Source organism: Patella vulgata, chromosome 5 (assembly GCF_932274485.2).
Source record: "Patella vulgata chromosome 5, xgPatVulg1.2, whole genome shotgun sequence".
NCBI classification, from domain to species: Eukaryota; Metazoa; Mollusca; class Gastropoda; family Patellidae; genus Patella; species Patella vulgata.
The window spans coordinates 40,235,948-40,261,284 of record NC_065883.2 but is presented as its reverse complement, the minus strand read 5'-3'; the positions used below and the strand labels follow the sequence as shown (position 1 = coordinate 40,261,284).

Genomic DNA, 25,337 nt, shown 5'->3' with positions numbered 1-25,337 from the left:
CCTCTACAGAAAATGCATCGTTGCACAGTTTTTCACCCCTAGCGTTAATTAACTCACCTCTCAGACAGTTCCTCACCCTTTTTAATTAATGCACTTTATTTTCAATTTTAACGTGGTAATGCCGAGTAATAATTGTGAAACTAATTTTCTTTTGATAGAAGTACAAACAACACTTCAGACCAAGATTTATATAAGGTCCATGCACAGATATTTACCCCTTAGTGATTGGGGTCATGAGAGCGTGAATCCTATCGATATTAAGTATTCTGCGACTTTCTGTTCTGGATGTCCCTTTTTGAACACTATGGCAGATTTTTATACGCCCGCATATTGTTGTTGCCCCCAATGCTTCCACTACAAAAGTTATCATTTGATTTGTATGAATTGTTTGAATTAGTAATACGAAGAAGCCTATTGACTTTAAACAATTTCTATTTATAACTTCTAGAGTTATGACCCTTCTTTCACTTTGTAGAACCCTGTGAATGCTCTATCGACAAAAGTTATCATCCGATCTGTAATAAATTTATATGTGTTATTTACATTAGTTGAACGAAGAAGCCTATTGAATTTCAACAAATTCTGATAATTACTTCTATTGTTATGGTCCTTGTTTCACTTTGTAGAACCCTGTGAATGCTCTATAACTATCAGGGATAGAACTTTATTTGAAAACACACAAGCAAAATTTTGCTTGTTGATTTCAAATGTACAAGCAATTTTTTTTTTTGATGAAAATACTTTTGTTATCTTTGGATTACATGTACAAGTTATGTTATACATTGGAGTGTACACATATTCCTTACAATTTCATTAAAAAACTAATGGCTAATAAAACAAAACGATGACCACCCAAAACTGTCCTCAACACTAGAGCTGGGCGATATTCCTTGAAATATCGCGATATAATCACTATATTGCGATATTTTATGAAATGTCAATACTTTCAGTTTATCATCTTTTAAATGTAAATAAACATGCATAAGAAGTTGGAAATACCCCTGGAGTATTCACTTAACACTTTCTAGTCAATACTATTATTTCTAGTCAATATTATTTTTAGCACACAGTACCGAATTTATAAACAAAATTTACAAACTTGCAAAAGTTGTTGTTAAATTCCATTTTTTTTAATTTTCAAAATATTATAATATTTTATTTAAATCAAAAATATTTACATATGAGGGAGGCACAAAAAATATATAAAAAAAGTTTGTGTTCTTTTCGGCGGGGCATATTTTTATAGCTATCCTTGAAAACTCGTTTTTTCTCATTCAAACGTATACCTTTTTGAAGATGCATTATATAATACAAGGATAGTAAATTAAACTATAAAACATAAGTACTATGTCAAAAAGTGTCCATTGATTTAGTCAAATTGAAATAGCGATTTTTCGGATCACGGACAGCTATGCATGACACGTCCGATGCTGAATCAGTGAATGATAATTAAATCTGTCTACCGGAACTCTCAAAATATATAGTTGACAATGTTGGCATTATTTGTATTTCTGCTTTATTTAAATTTATTTCAATCTGAAAATCAATAATTCCTTTGGAAAATCAAAGTATCGGTATAATCAATTTGTCAAGATGTATTGAAATTGAACAGAAACGGATAATGCTAACGGGTGGAAAAGTGAGCGAGAAGTCACGTGACGTATAAACAAAGCTCTGTATCGGCATTTGCAAACTTCGTGGAATGAATACTCGGGAGTTTATAACAGTATTTATTCATCGTTAAGCAATAAAATATCGTAAATAACATCAAAAGGAAAACAATCTTTCAATATTTATGTTAAATATCATCCAGAAAAATCCAAACCGCGATATATCGTGATTTTTTACTATTAATATACTGTTTGTGTTGCGTGAAACTTGAAAACCTTTCGCCAATAACGTATATTTTTGATCGATGTCGGAATTTGTTTAATGGAATATTACGACAATAATGAAAGGACAGATAGTCTAACACTAAACGAGGTCAATTATGATATGTGTGTATTGTTTTTATTGAATTTGATAAACTCCTGGCCGATAAAATATAAGATTTTTACCACAATAAAAACGATCAATTCGGGAAAAAACTGAAGAATTCCGAATGTCTGACAAAGAAATCTGAATACATGACGCATGCGCATATGTCACAAAATGCCAGATATAGACATTGCTTTATTTACATTTTGCAAGGAAGGAAAATAATCAAAAGAATTTACGTTTTTTGTCATAATTATGGTCTTGATTTTGTCTAGAAGAAATCATGTTATTCTTGTTTGTGTCCGTCAAATTCGATCCCTGGCTCTATCAACAAAAGTTATCATCCGATATGTAATAAATTTATATGCGTTATTAACATTAGTGAAACGAAGAAGAATATTCGAATTTCAGCAATTTCCATTAATAACTTCTGGGCCTTGTTTCACTTTGTATAATCTTGTGACAGCTTCAACGACTAAAGTTAACATTTGATCTGTAGGAAATTTATTACTGTTTAAATTAGTAAAAACGAAAGAAGATTGTCGAATTACAACAATTTCCGTTCAACATAGGGGTTCAACAAAGTGAAACAAGGGCCATAACTCTAAAAGTAATTAACAGAATTTGTTGAAATTCAATAGGCTTCATCGTTTTACTAATCTAAATAATGTATTTAAATTTCAAACAGATTGCATGATAATAACTTTAGTAGTTAAAGGGTAGACATTGTTCAACAAAGTGAAACAAGGGCCATGATTTCTCTTGATGGGATCAAGGCTGGTGACATAAGGCTCACTGGGGGTGGGGGGGGTTATTGTGAGGTTATTATGCTATTTGAGGTTATTATTCTATTTCTCCTGGTCATGAGAAATATCATTCTTTTAGATTGAAATAGCTGACCTGATTAGGAACATCTATTAATTTATAAAATCTGGTTGTGTTGTATTCTGTTCTTATTTGTAGCTTGAACCACAATTGCGTAACCATTTAGACAAAGTTTTTGAATCTGGTATTTGGACTCATAATGCAAAGGTTATAACAAATTCATGGATTAGAGATGGTCTGAAACCAAGATGTATTACTCGTGACTTGAAATGGGGAATACCTGTTCCATTGGAAGGATATACTGATAAGGTAATTAATTTAAATAAAGCTTGTGAATGTGATAGCGGATAGAGTTTTTGACAGATTTGTATATGCCCACACGGAAATATGAAAATATATACAGTAGCATCCTCAAACAAATTTATGATGGGATCATGATTATCAGGTAACTGAATACATAAACAGCAGGAACAAAAGTTAGTGTAGAGTTAATCATATAAAACTGCAATTGAAAACCATCATACATGTCTACTATCTTGACTAGTTTCGTTGAATAGATTAAGAAAACAAATTAACACCTTTCTACAAAATGACCTGTTATAATTTCGTTGCAATGTATTTAGATGCTTACCACATTAGGTGGTCGAAATCGACTCAGAAGGCAAGCAAAATATGTTGTGTGTTTTCCTGATCATTTCACATTTTTGTAACGGAAGGGTGCTCTGTACTTTGGCTGCATCCCTAACCTATGTAGCTGACTGAACATGGGTTCTAAATTCCAATGAGTCCACACGATGTCAAAGTCATCATTTTCCTGTCAGTGTAGTGCAGTGTAGACTAAAACCTATTATATAATTAAAACACCAAAATTTCACACTATCACAATCGCAACCTGCATATGTATTTCCATTTCAATATCCCCTACTTTTTTTGAAGAGTATATAATAATGACACAATATTAGTCTGGATTCATCAAGAATGCTTCCATGGCTTATGCCTGTCAAACGAAATATATGCTATTTTCAAAGCACTCGCCTGCAAAGCTCATGTCTGCACTGTCTCATGTAAAAGCAGTTTTGGATAACATTACCATGTTTTTATTAAGTATAGAATGAATAAAACCAAGGGATGTATGAAGTATTATCATGTCTTTATTAAGTATAGAGCAGTGATGAGATTTCAGTATTTTCTGGACACGTCCGACCCTGTTTTCCAAACGTGCCCCATCGGACATCAAGACATGGTGAATAATATATGCCAAATTCCAAAATTAATATAGTGTTAGTGTATAACTACCACTCAACCCGATTATCATTGATAATAGGCTGGATTGATTAGGTAATTAAGTGATCGTGTTATACTGTCTATACACCTACCTTGATTAACTACTTAATCTGCCTTGATAGGCTGACTTAATCCTTTGTCGGATAAATCATCAATCCAATCCTGAACAGAAGTCATTGTTTCTCCTTTGTCGGACTATATATCAATCCAATAAGAGTGATTATAAACTTAATCTACGTGATTAACCCGTGATTTCTCCATAGACATATATGTCAAATATCCTAATACTATATAACACCCCAAATAAATATACATTGTATCCAATAACTTGTCTGTGAGATTTCTTCGGTTGAAGCCAAAGTTAAAAAAAGCTATTTCACATACACGCATATCTGATAAATACTAGACTGTTCTGTTCGCATGTGGCAGTGATAAGTACAATAACTGAAATGAAAGTAGAAATCTCGCGAGTCAAGTGAAATTAAGAGTACAATAACTGAAATGAAAGTAGAAATCTCGCGAGACACATGAAATTAAGAGATGTAAACGTGCCGAGTCTCACACGTCTTAAAGGAGCTATATCGCTAATATTTAGGACCTAGAAATTGGCCCAAATGGGTCGAAACGCATATAATAATGTAATCTGATTGTATATAAACCGATTTACATTCAATTGTTTCCTTTTTGACTCTAATTTCAAATCAGTTATGTCCAGCGAAATACAGCATGTGTCTCAACCCTGTAGCAATTTCTAGCGTCTGGTTATTCCAGTCTATTAAGCAGGCTCTCCAGTTGAATATGTCTAGCCTTGGAACACAATAATTTTAGTTCTAATTAAGTGAGAGTGATAAAACTTGGTGTATAGTTTCATTATATCAATACCTTGACCATGTTCGATAATGAGCATTTTCTGCTCAGGGTAAGCACAGCGATAAGCAATTTGATTGGCCGAGACTTTGGAACACAATAACTCTCTTTTTATACGCCCACATTTTCATGTGGACGTATATTGTCGTCGCCCCAGTCCGTCCGTCCGTCCGTCCGTCCGGACGTCTGTCCCCAATTGTTTGTGAACAGGCTACAGGTCACAATTTTTATCCAATTTCAATAAAACTTGAAATATAGGTTTATCACCCTAAGATCTCAGTTCCTTTCGATATTGGCATGTATCGGACTGTAACTTCATGGATTATGGCCTCTGATTGTACGAAAAATCACTTTTTTAGCTTGTGAACACTGTAGAGGTCACAATTTTTATCCGATTTAGTTTAAACTTGAAATGTATGAATATAACCCAAAGATCTCGGTTCTTTTTGATATTCGCGCATATCGGAACATAACTTCCTTGAATTATGGCCCCTGATTGTACGAAAAATCGCGTTTTTAGCTAGTGGACCCTATAGAGGTCATAATTTTTATCCGATTTAAGAAAACGTATTATTATATCACCGTTAAACCCTAAGGACGACTGAGTTCAAATTTCGTGAAAATCGGCCCAAAACTGACAGACAAAATGGCCGCTGTTCGTTCTCATGAAAATAGCGTAAAAATATGGTATATCAAGGTTGTGGACTCTATAGAGGTCACAATTTTTATCCGATTTAAGAAAACGTATTATTATATCACCATTAAACCCTAAGGACGACTGAGTTCAAATTTCGTGAAAATCGGCCCAAAACTGACAGACAAAATGGCCGCTGTTCGTTCTCATGAAAATAGCGTAAAAATATGGTATATCAAGGTTGTGAACTTTATAGAGGTCACAATTTTTATCCGATTTTATTGAAACTTGAAATGTAAGTTTATAACCCAAAGATCTCGGTTCCTTTCGATATTCACGCATATCGGACCGTAACTTCCTGAATTATGAATTTGCATTAGTGAGATGAAGAAGCCTATTTAATTTCCGTTAATTTCTTCTTGAGTTATGGCCCTTGTTTCACTTTGTTGCACCTTGTGAAAGCTCTAACGACAAAAGTTATCAACCGATCTGTATGAAATTTATATGCATCATTTAAATTAGTAAAACAAAGAAGCCTATTGAATTTCAGCAATTTCCGTTAATTACATCTAGAGTTATGGCCCTTGTTTCACTTTTTTGAATCTTGTGAACGCTCTAATGACAAAAGTTATCAACCAATCTGTATGAAATTGATATGCATTATTTAAATTAGTGAAATGAAGAAGCCTATTTCAGCAATTTCCGTTAATTTCTTCTGGAGTTATAGCCCTTGTTTCATTTTGTTGCACCTTGTGAACGCTCTAACGACAAAAGTTATCAACCAATCTGTATGAAATTTATATGCATCATTTAAATTAGTAAAACAAAGAAGCCTATTGAATTTCAGCAATTTCCGTTAATTACATCTAGAGTTAGGACCCTTGTTTCACTTTGTTGAATCTTGTGAAAGCTGTAATGACAACAGTTATCATCCGATCTGTTTGATATGGAGCCCCTTAAGTGCACGATTCCACTCTTATATAATTATTTCGTTTAGACGAAATATTAATTCGTTTAAACGAAATATTAATTCGTTATAACGAAATAATTAATACATTTAAACGAAATAATTAATTCGTTTAGACGAAATATTAATTCGTTTAAACGAAATATTAATTCGTTTAAACGAAATATTAATTCGTTATAACGAAATAATTAATACATTTAAACGAAATAATTAATTCGTTTAAACGAAATAATTAATTCGTTTAAACGAAATAATTAATTTGTTTAAACGAAATAATTAATTCCTTATAACGATATATTAATTCGTTATAACAAAATATTATTTCGTTAATACGAAATATTATTTCGTTAATATTATTTCGTTGTAACGAATTAATTATTTCGTGTTCACAAGGTTTTCGTAATGGGGACCATGTGAGAAGTGGAGACTCTATGAAGTAGCCCAGTCTTCAATAGACCAGTCAAAGCAGAACAGTAGGACGCTAAACCTGGTTTCATTTCATTTCATAAGAGTATGAACCCTATCGATTTTTATACGCCCACATTTTCATGTGGACGTATTATGCCGTCGCCCCTGTCCGTCCGTCTGGACGTCGGTCCGTCCGTCCGTCCACAATTTGTTTGTGGACACTCTAGAGGTTACAATTCTTATCCGATTTTATTGAAACTTAAAATGTAAGTTTATAACCCAAAGATCTCGGTTCCTTTCGATATTCGCGCATATCGGACCGTAACTTCCTGAATTATGGCCCCTGATTGTACAAAAAATCGCGTTTTTAGCTTGTGGACCCTATAGAGGTCATGATTTTTATCCGATTTAAAAAAACGTATTATTATATCCCCGTTACACCCTAAGGACGAATGAGTTTGAATTTCATGAAAATCGGCCCAAAATTGACAGACAAAATGGCCGCCGTTCGTTCTCAAATAGCGTAAAAATATGGTATATCAAGGTTGTGGACCTTATAGAGGTCACAATTTTTATCCGATTTTGTTGAAACTTGAAATGTAAGTTTATAACCCAAAGATCTCGGTTCATTTCGATATTCGCGCATATCGGACCCTAACTTCCTGAATTATGGCCCCTGATTGTACAAAAAACCGCGTTTTTAGCTTGTGGACCCTATAGAGGTCATAATTTTTATCTGATTTAAAAAAACGTATTATTATATCACCGTTACACCCTAAGGATGAATGAGTTCAAATTTCATGAAAATCGGCCCAAAATTGACAGACAAAATGGCCGCCGTTCGTTCTCAAATAGCGTAAAAATATGGTATATCAAGGTTGTGGACCTTATAGAGGTCACAATTTTTATCCGATTTTGTTGAAACTTGAAATGTAAGTTTATAACCCACAGATCTCGGTTCCTTTCGATATTCGCCCATATCGGACCGTAACTTCCTGAATTATGGCCCCTGATTGTACGAAAAATCATGTTTTTAGCTTGTGGACCCATTAGAGGTCATAATTTTTATCCGATTTAAAAAACCGTATTATTATATTACCGTTCCACCCAAAGGACAGTTGAGTTTGAATTTTGTGAAAGTCGCCCCAAAATTGACAGACAAAATGGCCGCTGTTCGTTCTCAATTAGCGTAAAAATATGTTATATCAAGGTTGTGGACCCTATAGAGGTCACAATTTTTATCCGATTTTGTTGATACTTGAAACGTAAGTTTATAATCCAAAGATCTCGGTTCCTTTCGATATTCGTGCATATCGGACCATAACTTCCTGAATTATGGCCCCTGATTGTACGAAAAATCACTTTCTTTTTAGCTTGTTCTCTATCCATCTCTCGAAAATGTGGGCGTATCCTGCCTGGCAGCCGCTGGTTCAATGTTCTGTCACTTGCCGTTTAGGCGAAATGCGGGTTGGGTGGTCTAGTGGTGCGCGTGAAACCATGCAGTCTGTAATTGAGTCAAGTGGTGTTGTTTTATTAAAATAAAACTGAACCAAGTGTTAGTCCCGAAATGACCTAGTTTGATTTGCAGTTCTAGGATTACCGCCTCAAGCCTGACCGCATATCGATAAAGATAGACACCACAATTGTTTTTTTCAACATGCTTTATTTTCAAATTGGGTGTTCGGAGCATTGAGGTGTACACGGGACCTCGGTTGTTGGCCCAATCCGAACTTGACAGCACTCCTTGTCAGGTTTGGAGCATTGAGGGGTACACAAGACCTCGGTTGTTGGCCCAATCCGAACTTGACAGCACTCCTTGTCAGGCCCTCTGTCCTGCATCACTGACAAAAACCAGATAAACTTTCTTGACAGCTCTCCTTGTCTGGCCCTCCACCCTGCATCACTTACAAAAACCAGATGAACTTTCTCGGCCAGCAACGGGAGCGAACCAGCGACCTCCAAGCTAGCGAGGTAGCGACTTAGTCTTACCCACATGAGTTTGTGAACCCAATGGTTAATACCCTAAAACATATGTTAAAAACTATTGCTTCTATCGGGTTCACAATGTTTTCGTAATGGGGATAATGTTGAGGGGTTGGGTCTCTGGATCAGAAGGAAACGACAGTGTTCGTTCTCTCATTAACCCCAATGCTTCACACCAATATATGAAGTAAAGAACTGATTTAATGTGTATCCTCATTCGTGTTCATAAGGTTTTCAGAATAACGGGAGGAGGAACCCGGTTCATTTCTTTATGTCACCAATGCTTCATAGAGTCCCCACCCCTCAATTGGTCCCCATTATGAAAAACTTGTGAACACGAGGTCTGTCACTGAATCAAGTGGCGTTGTTTCAATTGATGGCTTATACGTGACAAGGAGCAGGGTCGTTTGTCCAACCTCGTGGGTTCTCTCCGGTTCCACCTGTTTCCTCCCACTGCTAAATATCCCTACGCGCAAACGAATTATTGAAATAAAATTGAACCATGTGTTAATCCCAAAATAACCCAGCTTGTGTCACAGTTCCAGGGTTACCGCCTCAAGCCCGACCGCATATCGATAACCATATAGACCACGATTGCTTTTTTTAACATATTTTTTTCTTCAAATTCGGTGTTTGGATCATTGGGGTAATTAGTCGACGTGTTAAATCGTAAGCGGATTAGTTCGATTAATCAAATTGATTAATTCGATTAATCAAATTGATTAATTCGTTATAACAAAATAATTAATTCGTTATAACGAAATAATTAATTCGTTATAACGAAATAATTAATTCGTTATAACAAAATAATATTTCGTTTTATCGAATTAATATTTCGTTTTATCGAATTAATATTTCGTTTAATCAAATTAATTATTTTGTTTAAACGAATTAATATTTCGTTATAACGAATTAGTATTTCGTTATAACGAATTAGTTTTTCGTTATAATGAATTAGTATTTCGTTATAACGAATTAGTATTTCGTTTAAACGAAATAATTATATAAGAGTGGAATCATGCACGAAAAAATTATATAAGCTTGGAATCGTGCACTTAAGGGGCTCCGTAGTTTGAAATTGATATGCATCATTTAAATTAGTGAAACGAAGAAGCCTATTGAATTTCAGCAATTTCCGTTAATTATGCTGTGAGTTATAGCCCTTGTTTCACTTTGTTGTACCTTGTAAATGCTCTAACAACAAAAATTTATTATCCGATCTGTATGAAATTTATATGTATCATTTAAATTAGTAAAACGAACAAGCCTATTGAGTTCCAGTTATCACCTAAATTAGTGAAATGAAGACGAACAAGCCTATTGAATGTCAGCAATTTCCGTCAATTACATCTAGAGTTATGGCCATTGATTTACTTTGGTGAACTTTTGAAATTTATATGCATTATTTGAATTAGTAAAACAAAAAAGCCTGTCGAATTTGAACAATTTCTGTAGATTGCTTCCACAGTTACAGCCCTTGTTTTAGTTTTTAGAACCTTGTGAACCTTCAAACAAGGAAAATTATAATGTCATCTGTATGAAATTGTCTATTAAATTCCCCTAATTACCTACAAAAGAATAAATATGTGACAACCCTTGTCGACTGCTCTGACGATTTAGATGCTGTGGGCGTGTGTTTTGTTGCCTGGCAACCTATCTTTAATGGCTTTGAGTATATTTTGTCAAAGAATCGCAACTTGGCTAAATGACTAATATAAACATTAAATTGTTGTTCATAGGGATGTATGATTACCCAGTGTCATTTATAGTCGGATTCGGTTTGTTACATAATTCCCATCCGTCGACTTTTCGGGTAGAAATCATGGAATAAGCTTTATTTTGTAGGTTTTAATGTTTGATTACAAAAAACCAATGTTGACAATTTTTCTGAGTAGGTCTTCATAGTATGGGACGCCATTATTTGAGGGTAGCCATTTTGCGATAATATTCCAACTTATTTGATTATTTTCACCTTATTTATAATGTTATCGACGTATCAACTGTGATTTGGCAATGTATTAATATTAGCACGGTTCATGACTATACTTCAGATTGTTTTCCATCATTTCAGTATGATATTTCCAAGATGGCGACTATTTTTGGCGGGAAAATCGGACGATGTACTGATTTCGATTAAGTAGTAGTGCTTGGTGTCAAAATATATGTTTTCGGGGCCACAGATTCCATTCCTGACATTTACAACCTTGTAAAATGATCACATGTTCATATACTTAGCATATTTCCAAGATGGCGGTCATTTTTTGGCTGGAAAATAGGACGATGTGCTGATATTGATTAAAAGGCGTCGTTGGTGTCAATATTTATGTTATCAAGGGCAATGAATCCAGTTCAGTCAGTAACAACTGTGTAAAATGATTATTTTGCACATTTACAATATGACGGCCATTTTTGACGGGAAGATGGAACGATGTGCGGATATTGAATAAGTAGTCGTCTATGGCACCAAGATATATTTTTGGGGGAGGAGATTCCATTTTTGCCGTTTACAACTGTGTAAAATTATCACATGTTCACATATTTAGCATATTTCCAATATGGCTTTCATGTCGGGCGGGAAAATGGGACGATGTGCTGATTTTGATTACGTAGTCGCGTTTTTGTGTCAATATTTGTTTTTCGGGGGCGCTGTTACGACCTTTATGTATATATAGGGAAGATACTGAGCCTCGTCCATCAGCTCCAGTCTAGCACCCAAAGAGGAAACCTCAAGAAAACTATGAAATGTTCTTGATTGCTTGACTATTGGTTGTTTTCTGCTTTGAAAGTGAATGAGGACGGGTGAGCATGGCACAGTCTCTATAGGCGTGACGAGAGAACGCCTTACTCCTGGTAGGCATGTCACTGGAGTGTGGTGAAAAAGTATCCCGGTCTGACTGGTAACCGTGAGATCATGGTGGGAACACTTTTCGCGCAGCCAGATCTTGGCAATGAGCGTAGAAAGACGTTGTAGTAAGCGCTTGGTGTGGTTATTGCAGGCGCATGATGGGCACGTGGCGTAAGCACCACGCTGCCGCTATGCTCTTTTTGCCTTCATGCCAGGAATAGGCTTTACTTTCCCAGGAAAATCGATGATAAATAAATGCTAATAATGTGTTTAGAAAACGTTCCACCATCTTGGAAATATGCTAAATTGGTGAACATACGACCATTTTACGTAGTTGTATATGACAGAAATCAAATCTGCCTCCCCGAAAACATATATATTGTCACCAAAGACAACTACTTAATCGAAATCAACCCATCGTCCGATTTTCCCGCCACAAGTGGCAGCAATATTGGAAATATATTAAATATGTGAACATGTGATCATTTTACAAGGTTGTAAATGTCAGAAATTGATTCTGCGCCCCCGTAAACATATATATTGACACCAAACACTACCACTTAATCAAAATCTGCACATCGTCTCATTTTCCCGCCAAAAATGCCCGCCATCTTGGTTATATGCTAAGTATATGAACATGTGATCATTTTACAAGGTTGTAAATGTCAGGAATGGAATTTGTGACCCCGAAAACATATATATTGACACCAAACAGTACTACTTAATCGAAATCAGCACATCGACCGATTTTCCCGCTAAAAATGGGCGCCATCTTGGAAATATGATCATGAAACGATGGAAAACAATCTGAGATATAGTCATGAATGCCGCCAATATTAATGCATTGCCAAATCACAGTTAATATGTCGATAACATTATAAATAAGGTGAAAATAAAAAATAATTTGGAATATTATCGCAAAATGGCTACCCTCAAATAATGACCTCCCATACTGTGAAGACCTACTCAAAAAAAATGTCAACATTGGTTTTTTGTAATCAAACATCAAAACCTACAAAATATTCCACGATTTCTACCCGAAAAGTCGACGGATTTAAATTAACGATCGGACTATTATAATTATTATTAACATTTATCAGGGTAGTGTACTTGATAAATGAGCCTATGGAATTTTTTTTATAGATTCACATTCTGTAATCAAGATAAAATACTTAAGTGCTGTGGTTAATGAGCCAGTTTTTATGCGCCCACATTTTCATGTGGACGGATATTGTCGTTGCCCCCGGACGTCTGGACGTCCGTCCACAATTATTTGTGGACACTCTACAGGTCACAATTCTTATCCGATTTTGACGAAAACTTGAAATATAGGTTTATCTCCAAAAGATTTCGATTGCTTTCGATATTGGCATGTATCGGATCGAAACTTCATGGATTATGGCCCCTGATTGTACGAAAAATCAAGTTTTTAGCTTGTGGACCCTATAGAGGTCACAATTTTTATCTAATTTAGTTGAAATTTAAAATGTAAGTTTATAACCCAAATATCTTGGTTCCTTTCGATATTCACGCATATTGGACCGTAACTTTTTGAATTATGGCCCCTGATTGTACGAAAAACACCTTTTTATACGAACACAATTGCTTGTGGGCCCTCTAGAGGCTAATTTTAATATCCGATTGACGTTAAATTTAGACACAGTGTTTAAGGTCATGAGATGAAGAAGCCTATTGATTTTCAGCGATTTCCGATAATTACTGCCAGAGTTATGTCCCTTGATCCCTTCAAAATATCTCGTTAATATCCGATTGACTTCAAATTTATACACAGTGTTTAAGGTCATGAGACGAAGAAGCCTATTGATTTTCAACAATTTCAAATAATTACTGCCTAAGTTATGGCCCTTGATCACTTTGACAAATCTTATGACGCTCTAGAGGCTAAAGTTATCATCCGATTAACTTCAAATTGATACACAGAGTTTAAGGTCTTGAGACGAACAAGTATGTTGATTTTCAATGAATTTTGATAACTTGAACAGCTAAATCCATGATATTAAATGTATCGTATACTAAACGTTAGCATGGGGCAGAACTTTATAAAAACCAAACAAATTCTAATGATTATCTGATAATTACTTAATTATTTTAGTGTATTATAAATGTTTCATTACCGAAAAAAGTAAAAATATGTGACAACTCATGTTGACTGCCCGGACGATTTAGCTGCTGTGTGTGTATGTTTCGTTGCCTGGCTACCTATCTTTGACATTGATAGGAGCTGTTTATGGCTCCCGCACAATTTTATAAACATGAAGGACTGCCTATTATCAACAGTAATCAAGATTGGTAATAGTTATACCCTCAGTACACTCAATTTTGGAGATAATTTTGAGTATCATTCACCATGTATGTCTTGATCTTGATGTCAGATTGGGCATATTCCCAGTTGGACGTTTTCCATTTCACATAGGTCGACATCGTTGATTATGTATCTACATGTAACAATACATGTATCTGATTTTCAGGTGTTCTATGTCTGGTTTGATGCCCCAATTGGTTACATTTCTATAACAGCTAATTATACTCAAGACTGGCAACAATGGTGGAAAAATCCACAAAATGCAAGTATAGATTTTTGTTAAAATGACGTGAGTCATTAGTCTAATATTTTCAATTATTCTTTCATAAAATTCTTTAAAGTTTATCAAGATGTCGGACTAGCAAGATATGATATAAAATTAAGTGCCATTTAAATAGCACAAAATTACATGAAAAAGCAAAACTATAATTGTGGTATTAATAATTATGCAGGATTTTAATTGGTTTTATGTGTTTGTCTTCTTAGGTGGAGTTGTATAATTTTTTGGGAAAAGACAATGTACCATTTCATAGCGTTATATTTCCATGTACTTTATTAGGAGCAAATGATAATTTCACTTTAGTTCATCATATGGTAGCTACAGGTATGTCCATATAATAACTACTACTCTAAGAATTATAATATTATAATGGACTAACATCTTGTTCTATTTACTGCATATGGTACTATGTTCAAAACTTGTACATATGATGCTCAAAACTTGTACATGTATCATTATCACAAATTTTATCCGATTTCGACGAAACTTGAAATATAGGTTGATATCCCAAAGATCTCTTCCTTTTCATGTTAAGGGGGGTTGGATGGCCAAATGGATACCATGTGCGCATTGCATTGTATCATATGGTATTTGATTGAGTCAACTGGCGTGGTTTCGATTCCCCGATTGTACATGACAAGGAGTAGGATCGCCTGTCCAATCTCATGGGTTTTCTCCAGGTCCTCTGGTTTCCTCCCACTGCTAAAGACCCCTACGTGCATATGTTAGTCCCGAAATGACCTAGTTTGTGTCAAATAGACGTTAAACCCCATTTCTCTCTCTGTCTCCTTTTGATATTAGCATGTATTAGACTGTAACTTTGTGGATTATGGATCCTGATTGTTTGTGCGCAAAATCACATTTTTAGCTTGTGGACCTTCTAGAAGTCACAATTTTTATCTGATTTAAAACAATGCTTGAATTATATCACCATTACACCATAATGATGGTTGAGTTCAAATTCCGTGAAAATCGGAGCAGAACTGCCTGACAAAATAGCTGCTCCTTGTTTATATCCTAAAGATCTCAGATCCTTTTGATATTTCGTGCATACTGGAATGTAACTTCCTGGCTTATGGCCCCAGATTGTTAAAAAAAATGCATTTTTATACGCCCACATGGAAATGTGGACGTATCTTGCCGTTGCCCCTGTCCGTCGGTCCGTCTGTCGTCCACAATTTCTTGTTAACGCTCTAACGCCAAAAGTTATCATCCGATTGTTTTAAAATTGATATAATAAGTTATTTACATTAGTGAGTTGAAGAAGCCTATCTAATTTCAATAATTTCTGTTAATTACTTCTAGAGTTATGGCCCTTGTTTCACTTTGTTGCACCTTGTGAACACTCTAACATAAATAGTTATCTGCCAATCTGTGTGAAATTTATATGCGTCATTTAAATTAGTAAAAAGAAGAATCCTATTGAATTTCAGCAATTTCTGTTTATTGCTTCTAGTGTTATGGCCCTTGTTTCACTTGGTGGCACCTTGTGAATGCTCTAACATCTAAAGTTATCATCTCATCTGATCTGTATGAAATTTATATGCGTCATTTTAATTAGTAAAAAGAAGAATTCTCTTGAATTTCAGCAATTCACGTTTATTACTTCTAGAGTTATGGCCCTTGTTTCACTTTGTTGCACCTTGTGAATGCTCTAACATCTAAAGTTATCATCCAATCTTTGTTAAATTTATATGCATTATTTAAATTAGTGAAAAAAAGAAGGTTATTGAATTTCACCAATTTACAATAATTACTTCTAGAGTTATGGCCTGTGTTTCACTTTTGTTCAACCTTGTTAATGCTTGATTGATGGAAGTTGTCATCCGATATGTATGAAACTTATATGTATCATTTAAATTTGTGAAACAGATGTCTGTAAAATTTCAGCAATTTCTGTCAATTATTTCTAGAGTTATGGACCTTGTTTTACTTTGTGAACCTTGTGAACATTCGAATGACAAAAGTTGTCATCCGATCTGTATGAAATTCATATGCATTATTTAAATTAGTAAAATGAAAAATCCTGTCAAATTTCAACAATTTCTGTAAATTACTTCCAGAGTTAAGACCCTTGTTTCAGTTTTTAGAACCTTGTGAACCCTCAAACGACAAAAATTATAATCTCATCTGTATAAAATTGTCTTTTAAAAGCCCCAAATTACCTACAAAAGAATAAATATGCGACAGCCCTTGTCGATCGCTCCGGCGATTTATAGAGCAGGAGCCCGGGGGGTTCAACCTAGCTGAAAAGCTAACCAATTTCTATATGTGTCATTAGGTTCCCTATGGGTCACATCAAAGGATATGAACGTCTGCCGTGCCCATTGTGGTGGGTGTGGCCAAGAGGGGCAAAAGAATTGGATTCAAAAACTAAGCTAGACTAGCTCCTTTATTAACCACATAAAACTTGTTGCAAAATGTTAACCAAATCAAAATGTATTGAGAATTCCCACTGCCAGACATTTTAGGCCGTGGGGTGTGTCCGCCATATTAAAAAAAACAGGTAGCCACAAACTAAGCTAGACTAGCTCATTTACTAACCACATGAAACTTGTTGCAAAATGTACAGCATATCCACATGTATCGAGAATCACTGATCCCAGACATTTTCAGTGGTGGAGTACCCCCGCCAGACCCCCCTAATTTCCCCACCCCAAAAGCTAAGCTACACTAGCTTGTTTACTAACCGCATAAAACTTGTTGCAAAATGTTCAGCATATCCACATGTATCACGAATCACCGATGCCAGACATTTTCAGTGGTGGGGTACTCCCGCCAGACGTCCCAAATTGCCCCATCCCATAAGCTAAGCTAGACTAGCTCATAATCATATACTAACCGCATAAAACTTTTTGCAAAATGTTTAGTATATCCACATGTATCAAGAATCACTGATGCCAGACATTTTCAGTGGTGGGGTACCCCCGCCAGACGTCCCCAATTGCCCCACCCCAAAATCTAAACTAGACTAGCTCATTTACTAACCACATGAAACTTGTTGCAAACTGTTCAGCATATTCACATGTATCGATAATCACCGATGGCAGACATTTTCAATGGTGGTTTTACCCCTGCCAGATGCCCCTTATTGCCCCACCCCAAAAGCTAAGCTAGACTAGCTCATATACTAACCGCATGAAATTTGTTGCAAAATGTTGAACAGCATATCTACATGTATCAAGAATGACCACCGTCAGATATTTTTGGTGGTGGGATACCCCCGCCACACATCCTAATTGCCCCCCCCCCCCAAATATCAAAGCTAGACTAGCTCATTGACTAACCGCATCAAATTTGTTGCATAATGTTCAGCATATTCACATGTATTATGAATGACCACCGCCAGACTATTTCGGTGGTGGGGGGGTCGGTGGTGGGGGGGACCTCTCCAGACGTCTCTCCCCCCAAAAAAACAAAATCTAGCTAAATGTGCCAATTATGTCTCGGTACTTTATCCTCGTATACGATTACAACATCACCAACGTGTACTGATTGTCCTCTTGTTTGATTGAATTTATGATGTTCACGTAATTCAGTTACATACTCGCGTCTCCACCTATTCCAGAAATGATCTAATACAGTTTTCAAATATTTACTGCGAGCATACGAATCTTGATTGATAACTTCTGGCTTTACAGTAGTAGTAGGTTCTGATAACAATCTCCTTCCGATCACAAGTTGCGATGGAGTTAATGGTTCACCACCATCATCACACAGGTATGTCAAAGGTCTCGAGTTTAGAACACCTTCAATTTGAATAATCAGAGTTAGTAGCTCTTCATACGTTAAGCGCGACGTCCCTAATGATTTCTTCAAACACCTTTTGACTGACCGGACCATGCGTTCAAAGAATCCTCCCCACCATGGCGAGCATTCCACGTTATATCTCCACTTGACTCCTTTTGATAGTAGAAACCTTTAAACGTTTTCCCATTGTCTGATATTACTGAAGTAGGAATACCTCAACGTCCTATGAATCTCTTGAAACTACGGATAAATGTGGTTGAGCTAGCATCAGGAACCAGATCTAGATGCAATGCACGACTACTAGCACACGTATAGAGAGCGATATAAACCTTATGCATGTCATCGGATTTTGAATATATGTCTTTCACGAATAAAGGACCTGCATAGTCTACTCCAATGTGAGAAAAAGCAAAGTGATCACTTAATCGAAACAATGGTAAAGGAGGTGCGATAGGAGTTCCATATGCTTTAGCTTCTAATTTCCTACAGATCACACATTTTGATATGACACTTTTAATAATTTGCCGACCATGAACTACCCAATACTTGGTTCTGAATTGAGATAGAGTTTCTTGTACACCATTATGCATGACATCTTCATCACATTTCCAGGTGATCAATGACGTAAGATAATGATTTTCTGGTAGGAATGCTGGATATTTCGCATCATAATCTAGATTTGAATGTTCAATTCTTCCATAACCACGAAGAATACCGTTGTTGTCTTTCTTTAGATTGCGTGAGACAGATTGTTGATTGAATTTATCATCCCGTTTGATGTTTGATTGAACAGTTCTGATCCACAGATTTTCAGCCGATTTCAGTTCTTCGAAACTGAGTTCTCCTTGATTAAGATTAGATTGATTGACATGACATTTCACATTATGTATAAACCTCAATACATATGCCGACACTCTCAAAAGAGTTGATAACCGACTGAACTTTGGTTCAGGTTTGGTTGATTGTTCTTAGAAGAGGTAACACAAGAGTCTACACTTATTATTTGTAAGTTCGATATCATTTAGATCACAAGATTCAGTTGATTGATGAGGCCATTCCTCTTTAGATAGACACAAAAAATGAAGACCATTCCACCATTTTTGATTATCAGTTAGTTCGGTTGTTGTACTTCCTCGTGACGAGATGTCCGCAGGATTTTCTGACGTTGGACAATAATTCCAATTCTCTATTGGCAAAATTCGCCTGATTTCTGTAACCTGATTCTATACGAATTGCTTGTATTCCTTATTGGTATTTCTGATCCAGCTTAAAGCAACCTCAGAATCGGACCAATAATATACTTGGTTGATTGTCAAATGATTTAAAGCGTTCACAACACTAACGTCAAGCCGTGCAGATATTAAGCATGCTAAGAGTTCCAATCTCGGCATTGTTTGCTTAGATAATGGCGCTACACGTGTCTTTGATGCCAAAAGGTTACAATGGATAGATGACTCATGTTTACACAAAAGGTAAATACAAGTACCATAAGCCTGTTCGGATGCGTCACCAAACACATGGAGTTCGATTTCAGATTGATCACAATAAAGTTTGATACAATAACACCTTGGTATTTGAATGATATGTGTCTTTCTAATTTTAGTAACAAATTCTTCCAGTATGATACAAAGTTTTCACCCAACTCGTTATCCCAGTCTAAACTGAAAGTACATAGTTTCTGAAACAACAATTTGAAACTCAAAACAATCGGCGATATCAAACCCAAAGGATCATAAAACCTGGAAGCAACACTCGATACCAACCGTTTGGTTACTGAATCAGACGGAATAGCACTACATATTTTCGAAAAATCAAAAATTAGATTGTCTGATTGATTATCCCAGATATGTCCAAGAATTTTAGGATTTCCTGTAGATTGTTGCGAAAAACTATATTTCGAATAACCTTCATCTTCTTCCTTCACTGAAGTTAGATTGTCTGTTTGATTGTTAGAATTCTGAAAATTAGAGTCACTTTGAATTCGATTCAAAAGTTCTGTAGAATTTGATACCCATTTCCTCATATTAAACCCACCATCTTGAAAGATACTATGTACTTGCTTACACATTTCGAAAGATAAATCCACATCGTCAACGTAAAGTGATTCTGATACATCGCGTATAAAATCTGGATTTTAACTTTCATAAAAACTCAAATGATGACGTATGGTTGCGTTTAACAAAAACGGACTAGATGTTACGCCGAATACAACTCTTGCAAATCGATTTGAATTGGTGAATTTTGATCGGTAGGATTAGATACCCAAAGAAATCGTAAATAATCACGATGTTCTGGTACAATTGAAATATTAAAAAAAAACGAAACCTAAGCAGAATGTCAAATATCAAAGGTATGAGTGATGGACCTGCGTATAAACAATTGTTAAGACTAGTGCTAAATTTATTTGACCTGGCTGATGCGTCATACCCAACGCGAACCTTTTGTAGTGTCCTTGTCAGTTCGCACTACTTCTCGATGCGAAAGATAATGACAGTCTCTCACTGATGGTGTAGATAACCCTTCGCTTGGAACAGCTTCAATGATTTCTTCTTTGAGTTGATCTGAAATAATTGCCATGTATTCGCTTAGAACTCCTGGTTGCGACTGTAACCTTCTTAAAAGTCTTTGAAGTCTAGTTTGACAGATATCATAATTGTCCGGTAAATGAGCGTGGTCCTCTTTAAAGGGCAATTTTACTTCGTACCTTTCTTGATTAAATTCAATGTCTTCGATAAATTTATCATATACAGAAGTTTCGTTTTCCTTGATCCCAATTGTTTCAAGATCCCAAAACTTATATAACTGCTGTTTGACATCACATACATCGTCGTCAACTAGAATTGATGTATCGAGTTTGAGAACATGCGTAGAACTGATATTGACAGTACACTCTTGTTGATTTCTACAGGCTACGGCGACAGGACCGGACAAAACTCACCCCAGATTTGAATACAAAGCTACTGGCCCTGGACCCTCCCCCCGTCAGGTAACACCATTGAAAAATGACCAATAATAATCAGCCCCAATTAGAATGTCAACTTCCAAATCATTGACGTCAGATGGTTGTGGGTTATCTGCAAGTTCCAGATCAGACAGATGAGGGTATTTCTGTAGAGCGATTTTAATGGCTTGGTTACTTATAGGACTACAAATAGTCGGCACCTTATAGGCGTTGATATAGATTTCCATTCCGTCACGTGTTGTCACTGACAACTGAACAAGTTCACAGGGTTTCAGTCTTGGAGAATCGTCTCCAAAAGTTTTTATAAGTAAATTGTCCTCCCTGATTGATGCCGCTTGAAGTTTGTTACAGACTCTGCTATCTGCGTAAGTCCTTCGACTGCAGCTGTCAAAAACTAATCTGGCTTTCACTTTTGTCTGACTTGCCGCGCAACCTATATTTGTCACAGCAGTTTGCTATAACACAGCAGTGTCACTGTTAATACACATAGTATTCGTACTTGATGATTTAGGATCAGTAAACCCTACAGTTGTCTCATCCCTTGAATTAGATTTACAACTACTATCACAGATAGCAGCATTATGATCACCTACACAAATGAAACCTTTGAATTTAGCTGGGCAGTTTCTGATTAGATGGCCTGATCGTAAACAACGATTTACAACTACTATCACAGATAGCAGCATTATGATCACCTACACAAATGAAACCTTTGAATTTAGCTGGGCAGTTTCTGATTAAATGGCCTGATCGTAAACAACAAAAACATTTACCCTTCTTTCTTAGAATTGATTTCCGGGTTGATGGATCAATAACAGTTTTACAGTTTATAGATGCATGCGGATTAGCACAAAAACTACAATATGGAGTTTTACCATTATTATAATCAGGCTTATTACCAGTCAGTAATGTAGATGCGGTTGTTGGTTTAGGTCTGAATCTCTGAAAGTCTTCTGATCGATTTGGCCTAGTACTAATAGCACTTGATTCTTTAGATTTCATGTAAAAACACCTTTCCCTAGCTTCAAGTTCCCGTTTGATAGCAGATAAAAGTTCATCAAAATTCCACCTATCAGAATTAAATTGGCGAGTGATAAGTAAACTCAAATCTTAAGGAATTTTGTGTAGAATGATTGATATTAAAATGTTTCCATAAGATTCAGATGAAATTCCAAGAGCGTTTAGATTTCTTATGCTAGTTTCCACAGCGTCATAGAAAATGCGAAGTTTCTTGATATCATTTGAATCTGTGACAGGTTTCAGATTAAGCAACGAGTCCATATGACTAGATATGATTACTTGTGATTTGGCGAATCTTTCTGTCATAATTCTCACTTGATAGAGAAAGTCCAGAAATAGCTGATGCAGCAGTCCCGTCTAACAGGTTTTTAAGATAACTAAACTTGTCCACTTTTGATAAATCAGGATTTGAATCGATGCAGACGAAAAACTATCCCAGAATGATTGCCACTGCTTAGCGTCACCAGAAAATTTATCAAGAGTCAATTTTGGTAGCTTGGCCCTTATTCGAAGGTTTGACAGTAATTCATTGACAGGTTGATGTGACACACCTACATTGTGCTCTTGTTGGTTAATATTCATGTTAGCTGATGCAATATCTTGACCCACATTGGCATTGCCTAGCAACTGGTCACTGGTCTCACTGATAGTTCCGGTTGATTGATTTTCACTTAGGCCTACTGAACTGTCAACACTTACTTTATTTGATACAGGAGTCTGTAAAATTCTATCGATCCTTATAATTCACTGAAAATATATTCTAAAAACTCGCTACTGTCAAAAATTTCACTTTCGATATCATCGTCCTCAGATAATTTATCCAGAATCTCTTCATCTATTTTCTTTAGAATGACCTGTTTCTCTGTCAGGGTTTTTCTATAACCGTTTAATCTTTCGATGTCTTTTTCTGTATTTTGATAATGAGCAATGAGGTCTTCACACTTAGATACAGTTCTCTTCACAAAAGAGTGATGCCCACCTCTCACCTTTTTGGCCTTATCCGACACGATTGATATGATTATGAAAATGAATATATGATACGAAGTGTATATTTTGCCGTCCGACGGTTCTTTACTTTATTTACTATTTAGCCGTCACTTCCGTTTGACATGCGCAGTTGTCGATTCCTGATATATTCCACCATTTTGGAACATTAAAAACAACTCGTCTTTCAAGTTCGGTGCAGGAGCAAGATTTTACGGGAAAAACATAAACCACTGACAGTCTAAGTACTTAAATTAAAAACCCAAATCCGCAGAAATGCGCTCTCGACCAATATAAGATAATATTCTAAATGCTTTTCTACAATTTACATTTATTATCTTATTTTCTTTGAAAAATAATTCTCCAGTTTCTACCATCAGAAATTAAGTATGGCTATTTGCTTCCTTATAAGAAAGGAAGTGGATATTTAACCGTATACGGCAAAGTATCTACTTCCGCTATTTTACCGTAGATCGTTTCTGATTCAAAATGGCTGAAAGTACAGATATATTCCACCATTTTGGAACATTAAAAACAACTCGTCTTTCAAGTTCGGTGCAGAAGCACGATTTTACGGGAAAAACATAAACCACTGACAGTCTAAGTACTTAAATTAAAAACCCAAATCCGCAGAAATGCGCCCTCGACCAAAATAAAATAATATTCTAAATGCTTTTCTACAATTTACATTTATTATCTTATTTTCTTTTAAAAATAATTCTCCAGTTTCTACCATAGGAATTCAAGTATGGCTATATTTCGTTCTTTTATAAGAAACGGAAAAAGGAGCAATGTTAGACAAAGAACGAAGAGAACTGTTGGGTTAGGTTTTGGGTTAGAGTTTGGGTTATGGATTAATGTCAGACGCCAAAGCGAAAACTGCTAAGTCCAGGTATCAGAGAACTGCGCATGTTAAACGGAAGCGTACGGCAAAATAGTAAATAAAGTAAAGTGCTGTATACGGTTAAATATCCACTGCCTATAAGAAACGGAGAAAGAAGCATTGTTAGACAAAGGACGAATAGAACAGACTGGTGGTTTTGGGTTAGGGTTGGGGTTGGATTATGGGTTAATATCAGATGGTAAAATAGCGCACGAGTTGAAAGAGCCGGCAGCATTGCCAAAGCGAAAACTTCCAAGTCCAGGAATCAGACAACTAACGGCTAAATAGTAATTAAAGTAAAGAACCATCGGACGGCAAAATATACACTGCCTATATGATTACATTTTTCCAAAGATTCACAATTTTAGTCCCAACAGATAACATCCGTCTCATCGGACCATATTTTAGTTTTTCATTTGATGCCCGGTCGATTTTCCAGAGAGATAGATTGATTGATATGAAGACATTAGGTTGTTAGATAGATCACATTTATTGCTTACATGACATGCCTTTTTAACAGCTCAAATTGTCCTGGCTGCAAAACCTCCAACCCAAAAGAGTTGATTACAGCTTAAGTGTAGTTATCTCCCTTTAACTAATCAATGAAAGATTACAAGTTTTTCATAACGGGGTTTTTTGTGAGGTCATCAGTTACATGGCTGAAACTAAAGATAAATATGTATCAGTGCATGGATAATGCGATTTTCAAAATCTTAAACTATAATGTTGAGTCTTTCCTCAAGGCAGGGTGACCTTTATAACTTAGCTCCACCCCATCCCCTGTATATAAAGCTTATACAGGCGCAGATTCAGAGGGGGGGGGGGGTCCAGGGAGTCCGGACCCCCCCCCCCCCCCTGCTCAGGCTTGAAAATTTGAAGGGTCCGAGAAACTTAAATCTAAAAGCCTGAATCTGACCCAAAAATTGCGAGTTTGTATACATTGAGTTGAGTCATGACTTTCATTCCATTGTGGGAAAAAACAAATAGTCACATACAGCTCTGGCAATTAGCCAAAAACGTCGACAGCATAAACTGCCATCGGGACCAATTGATCCCACGGCAAATCGCCTATTGACGACGGCAATTTTTTAATAACGTACTGTATGAAAATATATTGAAATTTAGAATTTTATTAACGCTGTTCGCCTGTTGACGTTGAATATTGTTGTGTTTGCTTTTTAATTTTATCGGCAGCGTTGATAAGAACGCCTGAGTGCCTTGGTGCTCATCAACGTTAACAGAAAGCTCCAGCTAAATGTTGAGAATATCGTTGGGCAGTTCATCAGAAAAAAGCCAAGCCGACTTTTCTCTGCATTGCACAGTTAAAGTGAAGGTCCCACATAAT

At 36.0% G+C, this 25,337-nt stretch overlaps 1 protein-coding gene across 5 annotated transcripts in view; it reads left to right on the top strand.

Annotated features, from left to right (window-relative positions):
- The window catches only part of LOC126820651 (methionine--tRNA ligase, cytoplasmic), a 299,938-nt gene that overhangs the window by 152,315 nt on the left and 122,286 nt on the right, over window positions 1–25,337 (top strand). For all 5 annotated transcript variants that reach the window (XM_056101237.1, XM_056101236.1, XM_050548738.2 and 2 more), the window contains 3 exons: window positions 2,941–3,111; window positions 14,280–14,375; window positions 14,600–14,717. In XM_056101237.1, coding sequence (XP_055957212.1) covers window positions 2,941–3,111; window positions 14,280–14,375; window positions 14,600–14,717 — 385 coding nt within the window. The remainder of the gene's footprint in view (window positions 1–2,940; window positions 3,112–14,279; window positions 14,376–14,599; window positions 14,718–25,337) is intronic.